General features: G+C 36.4%; 1 protein-coding gene across 1 annotated transcript; it reads left to right on the top strand.

Moving 5' to 3' along the window:
• Nucleotides 1–12382: 12382 nt before the first annotated feature.
• On the top strand, nt 12383–14027 carry LOC132609311 (shewanella-like protein phosphatase 2). The gene has a single exon (XM_060323225.1). It carries the CDS (start codon nt 12621–12623, stop codon nt 13812–13814), a length of 1194 nt encoding a protein of 397 aa, XP_060179208.1. The 5' UTR covers nt 12383–12620; the 3' UTR covers nt 13815–14027.
• The last annotated feature ends 1040 nt before the right edge of the window (nt 14028–15067 follow it).

Consider the following 15067-nt stretch of genomic DNA (forward strand, 5'->3'; position numbering starts at 1 on the left):
ATATATTATTAGTTATTATTAAAACACAAGTAAAGTTTGATTTTTCTCTCATGAAATCCTACTGGCATGATACTAATTTAAAAAACTATAGCTAAGCATATTATCAAGATCAAAAGAAAAAAAAATCAATTAGCACATAGTAACAAAAAGATTTTCGGGCCCATGAACCCCTTTATTATATTATTACAACGTTTATTACATATTATTTTAATTTAAATGAGATAGACAAAAGCCTACACAACTAACTTCAAATGTCAAATGTGCTACACAACTAACTTCAAATGTCAAATGTGCTTCAATCTTCCCTCTTAGACCTTCCCAAACCCAAGTAAATTTCTTAGTTAGTCTCAAACACTCATTAGGACCACCTATTGTTTGATTCATTCTAGGTCTATACATTCTGTGGGACAATCATGCCAGTCAGCAACGTTCCTTCTTTGTATACTTATTTTTGGTGAGCACCAATTTATGTTTGGTTGATGCCTTGATATTATGATATATTCTTATTCTTTTATATGATCGGGACATATCCCATACTTATTCACATTTGTGATGTCATAGAGACTCCATAAATGTAGCGAGGATGCACTCAGGCTACTCAACACTAGGCATTAACTGACTTGCCAGCTGTCTAACTAACTTGACAGTCAGTGGCGGATCTAGAATTTGAGTTCGTGTGTGCTTAACTTTCTTAACATAAAGTACTATGAATCATATCGTATAAGTATTATGGACGTCGTGAAACTGTGATGAATAAAGACAACTAGCTAGAAAAAAGATTGGTAGATTTTACTGTTTTAGAGGACCAATTCGTCTTCCGAAGGGGCAGCTTTGGAGTCCATTTTTAAATAGATTTTTTTTTCTTTTTTATATAGTGAGTCTGATAAAGTAAAAAGAAGTTGAAAAAAATGTAATACAAAAGTCAGTGAAGAAGAACTGAAAAACTATGGAGTATTGGGTCATAATAGTGGCTAGTAGAAAGAACAAAAAAGTAGATCTAATTGGCGCAAAAATAAAAGGGAAGTAGCTAGCCTGATAATATAAGGAAAATGTTTATTAAACGGAAAAGGGTCAAATATACTCCTGTACTATCAGAAAAGGGTTAAATATATTCCTCGTTATACTTTGGATTCAAATATACCCTTTCCGTTATACTTTGGGTTCAAATATACCCTTCCATTATACTTTGGGTCCAAATATACCGCTCATCCGTCAAAATTATCCAAGGTGGATATGAGATATGACATAACACTAACAAATCGATGAGCTGGACACCACATGGCATGTCACCTCACCACCCCAACCCATTTACCCCCGTCTCTTCCCCCCTTCTTCCACTACTACCGTCTCTTCCCCTCCACAACCTTTGCCACCATTAGCATCACCACTCCAAACCCATTTTCAATATGCTCCTCCAATTTTCCACATTTCTGCAACATTCATCATCAAATCAATTAGCGCATTATTGACCAAGAGAAAAGTCTTGCATAAAACACTTTGTCTTTAAACTAACCGTTAACATTACCAGGAGTAGGAAAAGAAAAACAATACTACATCCAGTCTCAAATATTAGCCTTTTTAGCGAACTGAAGTTGTCTCAGAATGTTCAGTATCTAGAAGAACAAAAGGTCGATCATTTATGTTTTCGTCTTTCAAATTTATACTACTATTCCAATTAGTGAAGTGTTAATTGAATACAGATATCTAAGAAGAATAAAGGAAAATTTTCGACAAATGCTCCTAATACTAAGGCTATTAAAGTCGGTCTTAAAGTGTGTCCCCAAAGCTTAGACAGATAGAAAAATATCTTGAATCATAGACTTTATTGCTTAACAACAAAAGGATACAAAATAATGGACTTATCAGCTCCCCTATTCCCTTTTCAGTCCTCAAACTGTGACAAACAGACCAAATTGATTGCTAATTTCATGTCCATACTCTCTATAACACGTTCAATGCTAAAGACAACTTCTCCATTAGATTTTTAGTATCGCTATTAGATGGAGTGAAAGGCGAGATGGTGGTGTGGTGAGTTAATGCTGGCAAAGGTTGTGGAGGGGGAGGAGATGGTAGTTGTGAAAGAAAAGGGGGAAGAGAGAGTAAATGGGTTGGGGGTGGTGAGGTGGCATCCATGTGGAGTCTACCTCACCGAGTTGTTAGTGTCACGTCATATCTCATGTCCACCTTGGATAATTTTAACGGATAAGGGGTATATTTGAACTCAAAGTATAATGGAGGGATATATTTGAACCCAAGGTATAACGGGAAGGGTATATTTGGACCCAAAGTATAACGAGGGGTATATTTAACCCTTTTCTGATAGTACAAGGGTATATTTGACCCTTTTCCGTGTATTAAAAGGGATATGTTAAGCTCTTACTGCCTAAATTTCATAACCTCCAACACCTTTCATCGGCCAAAGCACCCATCAAACTTTTACTACTTGGGTGCTTGATTAATCTCTGAAATGCTTACTGAGTATTAACAAACCTAATATTCCATATTAATGATTTAATCATTATTTATGCTTTGAAGCTGCAACCCTATTTGATTTTACCCTCTGTGGTAAATTATTCTCGTGATTCTTCTGTTTTTTGACACTCTTTGATAAAGCTTTTTTGTGATAAATCAGCCTCCTTTGTAACTTTATGTATGATATTTTGATTATGCCCATTGCCATGAACATCCTTCTGTATCTGCAACTCTTCCAAAGCCCTCTTAACTTCCTTATCTGATACCTTATGTGCTACTATGTTTTGCAGGTTTGCAGTTGGTGAGCTATTTCCTCTACTTGCTGACTTCGGTTCAGTTGATGCTACTGCCACAGGGATCTATGCTTTTTGAGTTCTCTCTATCTTTCTTATCTGCACCTGGCTTCTTCCCCCATCATCTGGTGGTTTGCTTTTTGGATCAATTTCAACAGTCTTTAAGTCACCAGTGTGACCTGATTCAACTGAATTATCTTCCTCATGTGGTTTAGCCCTATCTAATTGAATAAAATTTGTAAAATTGCCCCTATAGTGTACTTTAGTGAACTCATATGACTTATATGATTCTCTAAAACTCTTGGATGATTGAGTAGAGTTCTCCTCTTATGTTCCTTCTGCACTTTCTACTCCCCCCCCTCCAACTTATTTTTTGATTCTCTACTAAAATTCTGCGCTTTAATGTCTTTTTGCTTCTTTGTTGTATCTGTTGCTAGTTCATCATATGTTTCTAGTACTTTCACAACCTCTTGTTCCTTTTGTTCACTGTTGTCTTGAGCAAAGTTATCTTTCAGTCATTCCTTTGTTGTGCCCTGCAGGTCCAAAGAAGTCTCCCCAACCTGTTCCCCTGTCTGTCCTGCAACTGTATTGACTTACTTATTTACTGCATTAACATGTGATTGTTCCTCCTTGCTGCTTGTTGCATCATTCTCTGTATGCCCCTGTTGGTTGATCTTAGTAGCCTCATGGTCATCAGACTAGTCTGTGCTAGCTAAAGCTGCATATTTGTTGCTTGTTTGAACATCATTGCTTGTTTTTCCACCTTGTGATGCCTTTTCTAGCTTGCTTATTCTAAATTGTAACCCTATTTCTACCATTTCTTGGACACCAATTTCTAGGATTACCAACTATTGCCACTGGGTAACATTCTTGCAGATGACTTCAAAGGGTTCTGATAACCCTTATATTGATTTTGAATTATGCCTTTGTTTTTCTCCACCTCCTTCATTTTCTTAATCCCATTGAGTTGCTGCTCCCTTGTGTGCATTTCACCCCATATCTTCTGTCCCTGATTAAGTTGTTCATTTCCTTGTACTTCACCCTCTTTTCTTTGTCCCTTATTCTCTTGATTATGGCTAATATTCTCTTCCTGAGTTTGAGCAATGTCATGTTCTTGCTCCTTTGTCTCATCAATATCTGCATATGCCAGTTCTGGATGGATAATTCTACAATCATTTTCTGCTTGAAGCCTACACTCTTTACAATACTTTGGAAGATGGTCATAATGAATCTTCACATGCATACTTCTTATAGCCCAGTGTTTTCATCCTCTATATCCATTCTAACTGTCTCAGGGAAATCAGACAATATATCTACTGAAACTTGACCTAGCAGAACTAGGTCTTGTTCTGTTAATTGTTGCCATATCCAATTGAATTGGTTTACCAACTGCTGATGCTAAAGTAAATAGAGGTTTGTTCATAAAATAGGCAGGCAATAAATTGGGAAAGGAAATCCATGCAATTGCCATCGAAGTTTCTTCATCAATCTTAAACTTCGAGGCATATATGAGGGGTCTAATTTGGTAGGAATAACCTTCCTTATCAGTGATGTAGTATGCTGGATTTGAAGTGAGATTTACAAAATTTTTCATTAGGGATAGTCTAATTAGGACATGTCGACTCCTAAAGAACCCCACTGTGCATTTTCCTTTGACTTCACATTCCAATGGAATCATGGTTCTTAATTGTTCAATAGCTAGCCATCCATAAGAGAACTTTCCAACACTGCATATTCAAGATTCTCAATTTGTCACGACCCAACCCCGTAGGCCGTGACTAGTGCCCGAATTGGACACTCATATTGCCTGTTAACTGTAATCATTTAACACTAGCATGTCACGAACTTATTTGTATAAACAGGTAGGGTGTTATTTTTAAAGCTGTCAAAATTTTGTATGTCGTAGGCACCTGTCTCCTGAAGAATTAAAATTTTTAAACAACAACATATATATATTCCTACGCAAGCCGATAAGGCTGTCACGATATGCAACATACCAAACATACATATATATATGCAAGCCGACAAGGCTGCCATTACGAATGGGTACGCCCCAAACATATGTCATAATCATAAAACGCGTCAACAACCATAAACAAACCCACACAAATGTCCACAGACCTCTAAGAGTAATGACCGTATCATATGGCGGGACAGGGCCCCGCCGTACCCAAATAAACTCATATGAATTCAACATAAGGGAGTTATACCACAAGCTAGGCTCTGGAACAAAGGAGCAGTCAAAATAGCTGAATAAGTGTCCTAAGCTGGCGGATCTCCGAAATGAACGTCTGTACCTGCGGGCATGAACGCAGCCCCCCGAAGAAAGGGGGTCAGTACGGAATATGTACTGAGCATGTAAAGCATGAAACATAGTGATAGACTCATACTGAGATAAGATGTATAGGACTCAATGCAACTAACAAAATTTCATAAAGACTTGCCTTTGAATATATTTCATCTGTATCATTCTCATATCAATGTCAATATAGTGTTTTGTAATCAAAGCTGCATAATCATTCTGTATATAACATATATACGTGTCCCGGCCCTCTAGTGAGGGGCTCGGTAATTAAAATCATAGTATCATAAGCATGCACATAGACGTGTCCCGGCCCTTTCGTAAGGGACTCGGTAATAAGGAATATATATGCCCTCCTGGCCACCATCTCCATATCATCATATCATCACATCATCATATCATCATATATATATAACGTGTCCCGGCCCTCTAGTGAGGGACTCGGTGAATATAGTCATAGCATCATAAACATAAACATATACGTGTCCCGGCCCTTTAATGAGGGACTCGGTAATAATATAGTAGATGTGCGCACGAGAACGTGTCCTGGCCCGGGACTCAGTGAAGGATATAGCGATAAGCACGAGTAGAATAATAAGCAACCACATATATGCAATGCATCTTTTGAGACTCAATAGATAAGCAACTAACCAGCTCTAAAGTATTGGGATAATAATCATATTCAATTCTTTTCAACTCTCATTATAAGCCATAGCAAAGAACGTTTCAGCTTTCATGTACATGTATCAATTTTCATGATGTAGCTTTTGAAAATCAAGTATACTTCTATTCATGCCATTCTTTTAAGAGTAGGAACTTCTATACATCATTCATTAGTCAATCATGTAGTAGGCTCGTGACAATAGCATTAAGGAAATATAGAATCATAAGTCATGCATGGAACTAGAGAATAGAATTTACCCCAAGGTTCATATCATTTCATACTTACGTCTAGGACATGCCAAGAAAAGAAGGAATAAGCTTTACATACCTTTAGCGTTTAGTTGTATTCTAACTTGTACTTGCTGCCCAAATACACTTATCCTATATCAAGATATCAAGAGCTACAATTAGTCTACAAGGGAATTCAATACGTATCTTAACGTTAACAATCCCTTTCAAACATTTAGACCACGTTTCGTTCGCATTCAAACCAACTACATACAACCAATCCAACATCAATAATCATATGTTCAATACCAACCCGGACAGCCCAGATAACATTCCAAATATCCCACATTCACAACATTCCATAACGATTCACATACGGCTACTACATTTTCAAGTTACTCCTAATAATCCGTAGTCTTAACGTTTTCGTGTAACAACTTTACAACAACCCAAACAACGTAAATACAATATAGATTCTTAACTATCATTAGTATTTCCAATTTATAGAAGACAGCATGTCCAAAACAGTTCCTAACAACAACACGCCCAAAACAGTCCCTAACCAATCAACACGCCCAAAACAGTCCCTAACCAACAACATAAAGGTGCCCGGAATTCTTGCAAACGTTTACGAACATACCAAGCAAACCACATATGATTCTTACACATTATTTCATGTCTTCATTTCATATAATTTCAGTAAAATACGACCAGCAGTCACAAGATAAATATATCACCAAATTCGTACGCAAATAGCTACATTGTCGACACTAAAACCTTACAACGACAACAACATGTTTAATGACATTAATTTCATGATCCTTGGAACTGTTTTAGCATCATTTACATTCTTATAACAGCCCACAAATCATTCCAATTTCGACCTGAATCATTGCACTTCACTTTCACTAAACGTTCACAACAAGAATCAACACTCAACACATACAAATTCACCTCTAGCACTAAAACAGTCCACTGTTTTTGGACTGCTCGTATGCTTCAACATAATTCATTTCTTTAACACCTTAATTCACATATTCAACATGCATACAATACACCACAATGTCCATAACAAAAACAATCAAAAGGTGACACAAAACAGTCCCTAAATCTCCCCTAAGACAGTCCCTTTTTCACGGCTACAACACCCTTCCCACAATTTCATGATTTTTATCCGTTTATCCAACTACAATACATTCAATCCATTTCCAATACATGTTCAAGAAGATAAATCATGACTTCATTAGAACCTTCAACACACGGCTCATTTTCATTTCAAGAAAAACAGTCCAATATCCAACATGCAACATCACAACCAAACTTCTACAATCTTTGTTCATTTACCTATGTTGATACATATTCAATTCATCAACAATACAAGTAAAATGAAATCAACCATGACTTCACCAATACTCATGGATAACTCTCTACTTCAACTACAACAACAATCCAACAACAACCTTCATGAACTATACATTCAAATCATCATGCAACACAAGAACAATAAACATTCTTACCTTACAACTTGTTCTTCACTTTGGCCGAATCTTCAACCCTATTGAGGTGCTACACCTCCTTGTTTCTTTCCAACAACTACTACACGTTCTTGTAGACTAGATGAGGAGTTGATTTGAGGAAGAAAACTGTTTTTTTTTTTTTTTGGTGGTGGAGCTTCCATGGCCGTGGCTCTCTTTCTCTAGTTGGAGAAGATGAGAGCTTCTCTCTCTTGTTCAATTTGTGGCATTGGGAAAAATGAGTTGGCATGCAACTTTTGGTCAACAAATTTGGATATTTTTCTGCCCAAGGGGTCTTGCACGTTCCCCCAACTGAGCATGAGCAAAATTCTGATTTTTGCCATGTGTTTGTGGGGCCCACACGGCCACAATTGAAAATTTGTGAACATTTAAGTCTTAATCCCCGCTCATCCAATTTGCATCGTCCATATCTCATTACCCCGATATCGTTTCGACAAGCGGTTTGTTTCATTGAAAACTAGACTCGATGAACTTCGTTTTAGGCTTTTGAAACACCTTAAAACTCTTCATATACTAGGAGATATTCCTCCTACAATATAGACTAAAATCGGGTCCGAGATTTTATTGAAGTTGTTCCGATTCATTTCGTTTAACTTCTAATCCTCTTCCAACCTCATGTAACCTCTTATGCATACATATACACACTTGTATACATCAATAAATATCCATATACACATCTCAAAAGGTCCAGAGAATCACAATAACCTTAAACATAATTAGAGAACTCACACAGCTTCGACGAAACTCCAATCGCAAAAGTATGTTCATATATTTTGTCCATCTTCTATATCATTACTAATAATCTCAAATACTTTAAAAGGTCACTCGCATTACCTCATATACATACTCATAACGCGATTTCAAATCCTTTAGGTTACCATGTCACCTCGAGATACTTAAGACAACTATATATATAACGATATTCTTACTAACTCGATTAACTTTCCTTGAACCTTCTTAACTCATTCTTTCTTGTTTTAACACAGTAGCACGGATTATTATGGAGTGTAACACAATTAGATTCATACGTTTCACCTCCAATTTAGTCCATTTTACCTATGGTTCTCCATGTAGAAAAGTAATTGTTTTAAGTGGAATGGGCTTTATTGCTTTTACCTGATTAACACTATTCATATTTTCAGGTTGCAGGAATGAAGCATATTATGGTTTAGGTGCAATTGGCGCTGATGTTTCTCCTTCATGCTGGGTTGTACACTGCTGACCAGTCCCTAAGGTGGACTGGCCAATAGCCATGGTGGCCATCGATCAAGCCTGAATTTTGAGTTGTAGGGTTTGCATGAAAATAGGAGGGACAAGAGAGAGAAGAGAGCAAGCTAACGCAGATTGAGATTACCACGCCCAATCTTGAAGATTAAGGATTGGTTGAATAATAAACGGGAAGCAGCATTTATCAAGTAGATTGAGCTTAAGGGAAATCGGGCACATCTAAGGAAACAAGATCAATCATATACATAGAGGTGGCAAATTTAGCTCATGGAACCATAACCTGCCCAACCCGTCCAAGTTTGGGCTGGTTGTTGACCCCCCCATTTATCAGCTCAGCTTATTTCTGCCTATCAAAATTTGGATTGATATCTAGCCCAAATTGATTAATGGGAAATCTTGTCAAAGTATTGTCAAAAATATTGTTTTTATTTGATATGTTATATATAACTATAATAAAGAAAAATAATTATTATTAGGTACTAAGAAATTATAAAAGAACAAATAAAGCAATTAAAACTTAGTAAGAATAGGGCGGGTTAGGTTTTGACCCGCCTAAATTCAGCATAACTGGCCCGTTTTCCACCTCTACATACACACAAGGACAAAACCTTAATTTAGGGAGCCAAAGTTAAAGGTGCACAAATAAGCAAATAAGGACCGATTTTAGCAAAGAAGGAAAGGAAATGAAATCTCACGTCAACATACAATCAATAGCGCGAATCACAGAGTCAACAACAGTAAAAGAAGAAGATCATTAAAGCTCCATCCTTATTCTCGGAAATGATCAATCAATCAAAGATCCCTTTTTAAAATCAAGTTCTTTGGTTTGCCATCTCTATTCAAAATTAGACCTAGTCAAGATCTATACAACGGCTAGTCATTCACTCATATAAATACCTCGAAGACTCTAAAGAACAATATGCAAGTCTACCCAGCAAACTAAGTTCTCTGTTTAATCTTGACCAAAATACTGTATTTCATTTTGTAGATTTTATTTGTATAGAAAAAAAAAAGAGGAGAGATATATGATAAGAAAGACTTTGTATCAATCATAGAAAAAAAGCTACAAACTAAAGTGATAGTTGAAGATTACCACACGCAGAGGCGGATCCAAGATTTAAATTTTATGAGTTCAATCTTAAAATTTTTAGTATTGAACCTATTATATTTTTAAACTTAGGGTTCATATCTACTATTTATTACAATTTTAATAATTTTTTGCATATAAATTTAGGTTCCGCGTTGAAAGTTTGGAGTTCAGTTGAACCCTACCTTGTAGCTAGAACATCTGCAATCAATAACTCAAGTAGCTAAACATAGAAAATCCTTACAACAAACAAGAGACTTGAACTAAAAGATACCAAAACAATATAAAAATATTTGGGGTCATGTTTTACTTCATCGCACTTTGATTCTTATTCTCCATCATCTAAAATATTTGGTGGCATCTTTCACTTTGATTCTTATTTTCTATCATCTAAAATATTTGGTCGCATCTTTTACTTTATCGCACTTTGATTCTTATTCTCTATCATCTTGATGCAAGTGCAGGAGTTAGGGTCTATGTGTTAATTGGGCAGTTAAAGTTTAGAATTCTGTTAGGGGGGCAGTTAAAGTTGTTAGAATTCTGTTAGGGATATTTGACTCCATTCATTCTATAAAGCCAATCTGTAATTGTAATTAAATTCATTCATTCAGATAATAAGAAGTCTCTTATCTCTCTTTCTCTAAACATTCTCTATCAATTTAGCTATTCTCTCGGTTCATCCCTGAATTAGCTTTCCCCTTCCTCGAGTTGACTCTCCTGGATTGATCCTTTCCCATCAATTATCATTCGGGCATCAATTGGTATCAGAGCAATCGATCCTCGGCATTGCGATTAGGACTCAAAGAAAAAACCAAGATAAACCAGTAGGAAAAAAAAACATGGAAGAAAAGCTTTCACAGATTCAAGAACAATTGCAGAAATTGATGGAGTGCATGACCAGTATGATTGAAAGAAAAACGCAGACTAACAAGAAACTGTTGGAAATCAAGGAAGCCATTGGAGTTATGACTCAAGAAGGAAAAGATAAAGAACAAGTAAGAGCTGAATCATCAATCAGCAGAGTCTGCCCAATGGACAGTCATTTTAAAGACCAAAACAAAGAATCTCAGAATAGTTTTGCGCATAATGGAAATGATTCTTCAGCAAGGGAGCCTGAATTTCTTGAAGACATGCTTCTTGCCACACTTTTTACAGAAGATGAAGGTGATGTATCTTCTGAATGTGGAAGAAATATAACCGCTCCTTACGTGTTTGATCAAATGCCTGAGAGAAATTGGATATCAAGGAATAGCATAATATCTCATTATGTACCTTTGGCTTCTTGGTACTCTATTCAGGTTGGTTATTTTAATGTGAATTCTTGTAGTGCTTTCACGATGGAATATGAGAGTATTATTTTGGGTAATGGAAAGGAGAAGCATAATAGAGTTGGTGCAAAGCAATGGGGATTGGATAAGTTTGTTGTTAATAAAGGCCAGCAGCAGTTCTTTCACCTCAAATCTGATCGAATTAGGTTTTTGGGGGTGAAAATTGCATATAATAGCAGACCTTGTGATGTGTATTCAAGAGCTGCTTGGAAGGAAGTGCTTTCATGGCAAGCTCATGCGCCTTCACTTGGAAAGAGGAGTTCGAAATCTTTTGGGCGAAATAAAAAAGTTTCGGTAGTCAGTAAATACTTTGGCCATATTCTGTTGATGCTAAGTCCCTATCGTGATCTACCTGAATTTGTTTTGGAGAGGAGATTGGTGAAAAAGGGTAACAAGGCCGTTTGTCAAGTGTTGATGAAATGGACTAGAATTGATGCTGAACACGGTACTTGGGAGTATCTTTCAAAGCTGCAACATATGTTTCCATCATTTAATTTGATGCTAAGTATCGTCATCTACCTGAAGCTGTTTTGGAAATTTAATTTGATGCTAAGTATCGTCATCTACCCGAAGTTGTTTTGAAAAAAAGATTGGTGAAAAGAGGCAACAAAACTATATGTCATGTGTTAATCAAGTGGAATAGCATAGTTGCTGATTAGGCTACATGGGGGCACCTTTCTGAGTTGCAACACAGGTTTCCATCCTTGAGGTCAAGGATGTTCTTTACGAAGGGGTATTGATGCAAGTGCAGGAGTTAGGGTCTATGTGTTAATTGGGCAGTTAAAGTTTAGAATTCTGTTAGGGGGGCAGTTAAAGTTGTTAGAATTCTGTTAGGGATATTTGACTCCATTCATTCTATAAAGCCAATCTGTAATTGTAATTAAATTCATTCATTCAGATAATAAGAAGTCTCTTATCTCTCTTTCTCTAAACATTCTCTATCAATTTAGCTATTCTCTCGGTTCATCCCTGAATTAGCTTTCCCCTTCCTCGAGTTGACTCTCCTGGATTGATCCTTTCCCATCAATTATCATTCGGGCATCACATCTATATCACTGTCTTACTTTAATCGTCTACATAGCTTGTCTACTTTTTTTTTTTTTTCTTTGGAAAGTACAATTTACCCCTCAACACTTTCAATAAGAATAGATTAGAAAACAAGATGGCGCTTTTTTTTTTTTTTTTTTTTTCTCAAAACATAATTTTTTTTTAAACTAGTGTAATTTGTCAATATGACCAATATCCGGGACATGATTGAATTATTTTTTTGAATATAAGGAAAGTGCAGACATCACATGAAAGGAAAAAACACATGAAGAGATAAACTACACGCAAATTCAAATTATTCAGACTTCAATACCGAATCCACAACTTGCTATTTAGGTCTACCAAAAGTCAAATCACCTCACAAAAAACCCTTCATACTTCCACCCTTCCAATTACAAAGTACAAACTACAAAAAGAAAAAGAAAAAAGCTTAGTTCAATGCCAATGGAGTCACAGTCAAATCTAACATGCCAAAATCTACCTACCCTTTTCTCTTCTTTCATTGACACATTTGTTGATTTCTCTGTTAGTGGTGGCATTTTTTTACCACAAAAAATCACTTCATCAAACAATAATGAACCATTACAAACAATATTCCCATCACCTACACGTTTAATAGCTATAGGTGATGTTCATGGTGATTTCCAAAAATCCAAACAAGCCTTTAAACTTGCTGGTTTAATTGATGAACATGATAAATGGTGTGGTGGTTCAACTACAGTTGTACAAATAGGTGATGTATTAGACCGTGGTGGTGATGAGTTAAAGATTCTTTATTTTCTTGAAAAATTAAAAAGGGAAGCTTTAAAGGTAAATGGTAACTTAATTACTATGAATGGTAATCATGAAATTATGAATGTTGATGGTGATTTTAGGTATGTTACTAAAGAGGGTATTCAAGAATTTAAAGATTGGGCTTTTTGGTATTGTGTAGGTAATGATATGAAAAAATTATGTCTTGGGTTGGAAAAAGATTGTGTTAAGGATTTATTTGAGGGGATTCCTTTCGAATTTCGCGGTGTTAAACCGGAGTTTTTTGATGGGATTAGAACAAGAATTGCAGCATTGAGGCCAAAGGGGCCGATATCGGAGAGATTTTTATCGAAAAATCAAACAGTTGTTGTGGTTGGAGATTCAGTGTTTGTACATGGTGGACTTTTGACTAAACATGTTGATTATGGATTGGAGAAAGTGAATGAGGAAGTGAGGGATTGGATTTGTGGGGTAAAGAGAAGAGTTTCGAGGGATTTGGTGAGAGGAAGTAATTCGATTGTTTGGTTGAGGAAGTTTTCGAATGAGTTAGCGAAGGATTGTGATTGTTCGACTCTTGAGCACGTGCTTGCTACGATTCCAGGAGCGAAGAGGATGATAATGGGACATACAATTCAAGAAAGTGGGATAAACGGAATTTGTGATAACAAAGCCATAAGGATTGATGTTGGAATGTCAAAGGGATGTACTAATGGGTTGCCTGAGGTTTTAGAGATTGATAAGGATAAAGGGTTGAGGATTTTGACATCGAATCCGTTGTATAAAAATGGAAAGGAGGGTTCTTTTGATGCTAAACGTAGTGATGATCGTGTTTTGCTGCACCCTGAACAAGGACCAAAGCAAGTCGAGGTGAAGACGTAGTTGGGTGATTGAACTCACGAAGATCTAACCTTTCTTTTGGAATTCTTGGGGATCGTAGTTCTCAGTTGTTGGTATGATTCTTCTATCAGAAAAAGTATTGGTTTAAACTGGTGTGTGGTTCAGTTATTGTGAATTAGATATCATTAGCTCAATTGAAAAATTGGTCTAACTACTCGAATATAAGTGATTACACAATTTATTCTTTTTTGTTCATTGTTCTGTGTTTTAGACTTTTAGTATTATCTCCGTTTCATTTCCGCTAGATGTGGCTATTTGCCATATAGACCCTCATGTGTTCCAATGCGAGGCAGACCCAAGATTTTAAGATGGCTGGACAGTGGATACTGCTGACTTTAACATAACATGCCAATTATTAGCTATAAAATTTTGGCGCGCAACTCTCTGAAAACTTAATGATTATAATAACTTATGAGCAAAGTATAAACTTCAAAATTATCAAATCTTTCTTTCATAATTCTTCGGGATTGTATTTCTCCGTTGCTGGTATGATTCTTCTATCACTCGTATACTAGACCATTGTGGAGTGACAAGAAAAGTATTGTTTTAGACTGGTGTATGGTTCAGTTATTGTGAATTAGATATTAGCTCGATTGAAATATTGGTCTACTACTGGAATAATGGTGAATTAGTTACTCTTTTTTGTTATTTGTTTTGTGTTTTAGTAGTATCTCCGTTTCATTTCCACTGGATAGGGCTTTTTTCCATATAGACCCCATGTGCTCATAAGGCTTAAATGCGTTGTAGTTATTACAATCCTTCAAGCCCAAATTACCATATGACAATTTTCATTCTTCAGTTGACTTGTTGAATCCAAAGCAGAGAATCGGTTCCATTAATGACAGTCTTTTTAGTGGAAGCTAGTCGACAATAATTAATGGATTAGTTAAAAGCAGGTCAAAAGGAATTAAGGAAAAAGAAGGAAAAACAACTTACCGCATATTAACATGTGTTATGTATGTGATCCACACAGCAAAACGTTAGAAATGATGCTGTTGGACAGGTTTGAACCCTTGCAACCAGGGAGAAACCTTCCATGCGGTGCCATTATCACCATAGCAGCTTTTGTACTCCGGGTGGCAAGTATAGTATTTATATTGCTTCTTATATATATACACATATATACATGGACTTTCGATCAAAGCTTGCGGGTGGCATGGCACTCCCACAAGCCTTAATAGATCCGCTCCTAGCTGGAGTTGCTTACTTACCAAGAAAATAAGTAAGAAACCCAC

This window comes from Lycium barbarum, chromosome 9 (genome assembly GCF_019175385.1).
Source record: "Lycium barbarum isolate Lr01 chromosome 9, ASM1917538v2, whole genome shotgun sequence".
NCBI classification, from domain to species: domain Eukaryota; kingdom Viridiplantae; phylum Streptophyta; class Magnoliopsida; order Solanales; family Solanaceae; genus Lycium; species Lycium barbarum.

What these genes read in the sequence shown, in the direction of transcription:
- LOC132609311 (XM_060323225.1), top strand. Translation starts at nt 12,621, where the DNA reads ATGCCAATGGAGTCACAGTCAAATCTAACATGCCAAAATCTACCTACC.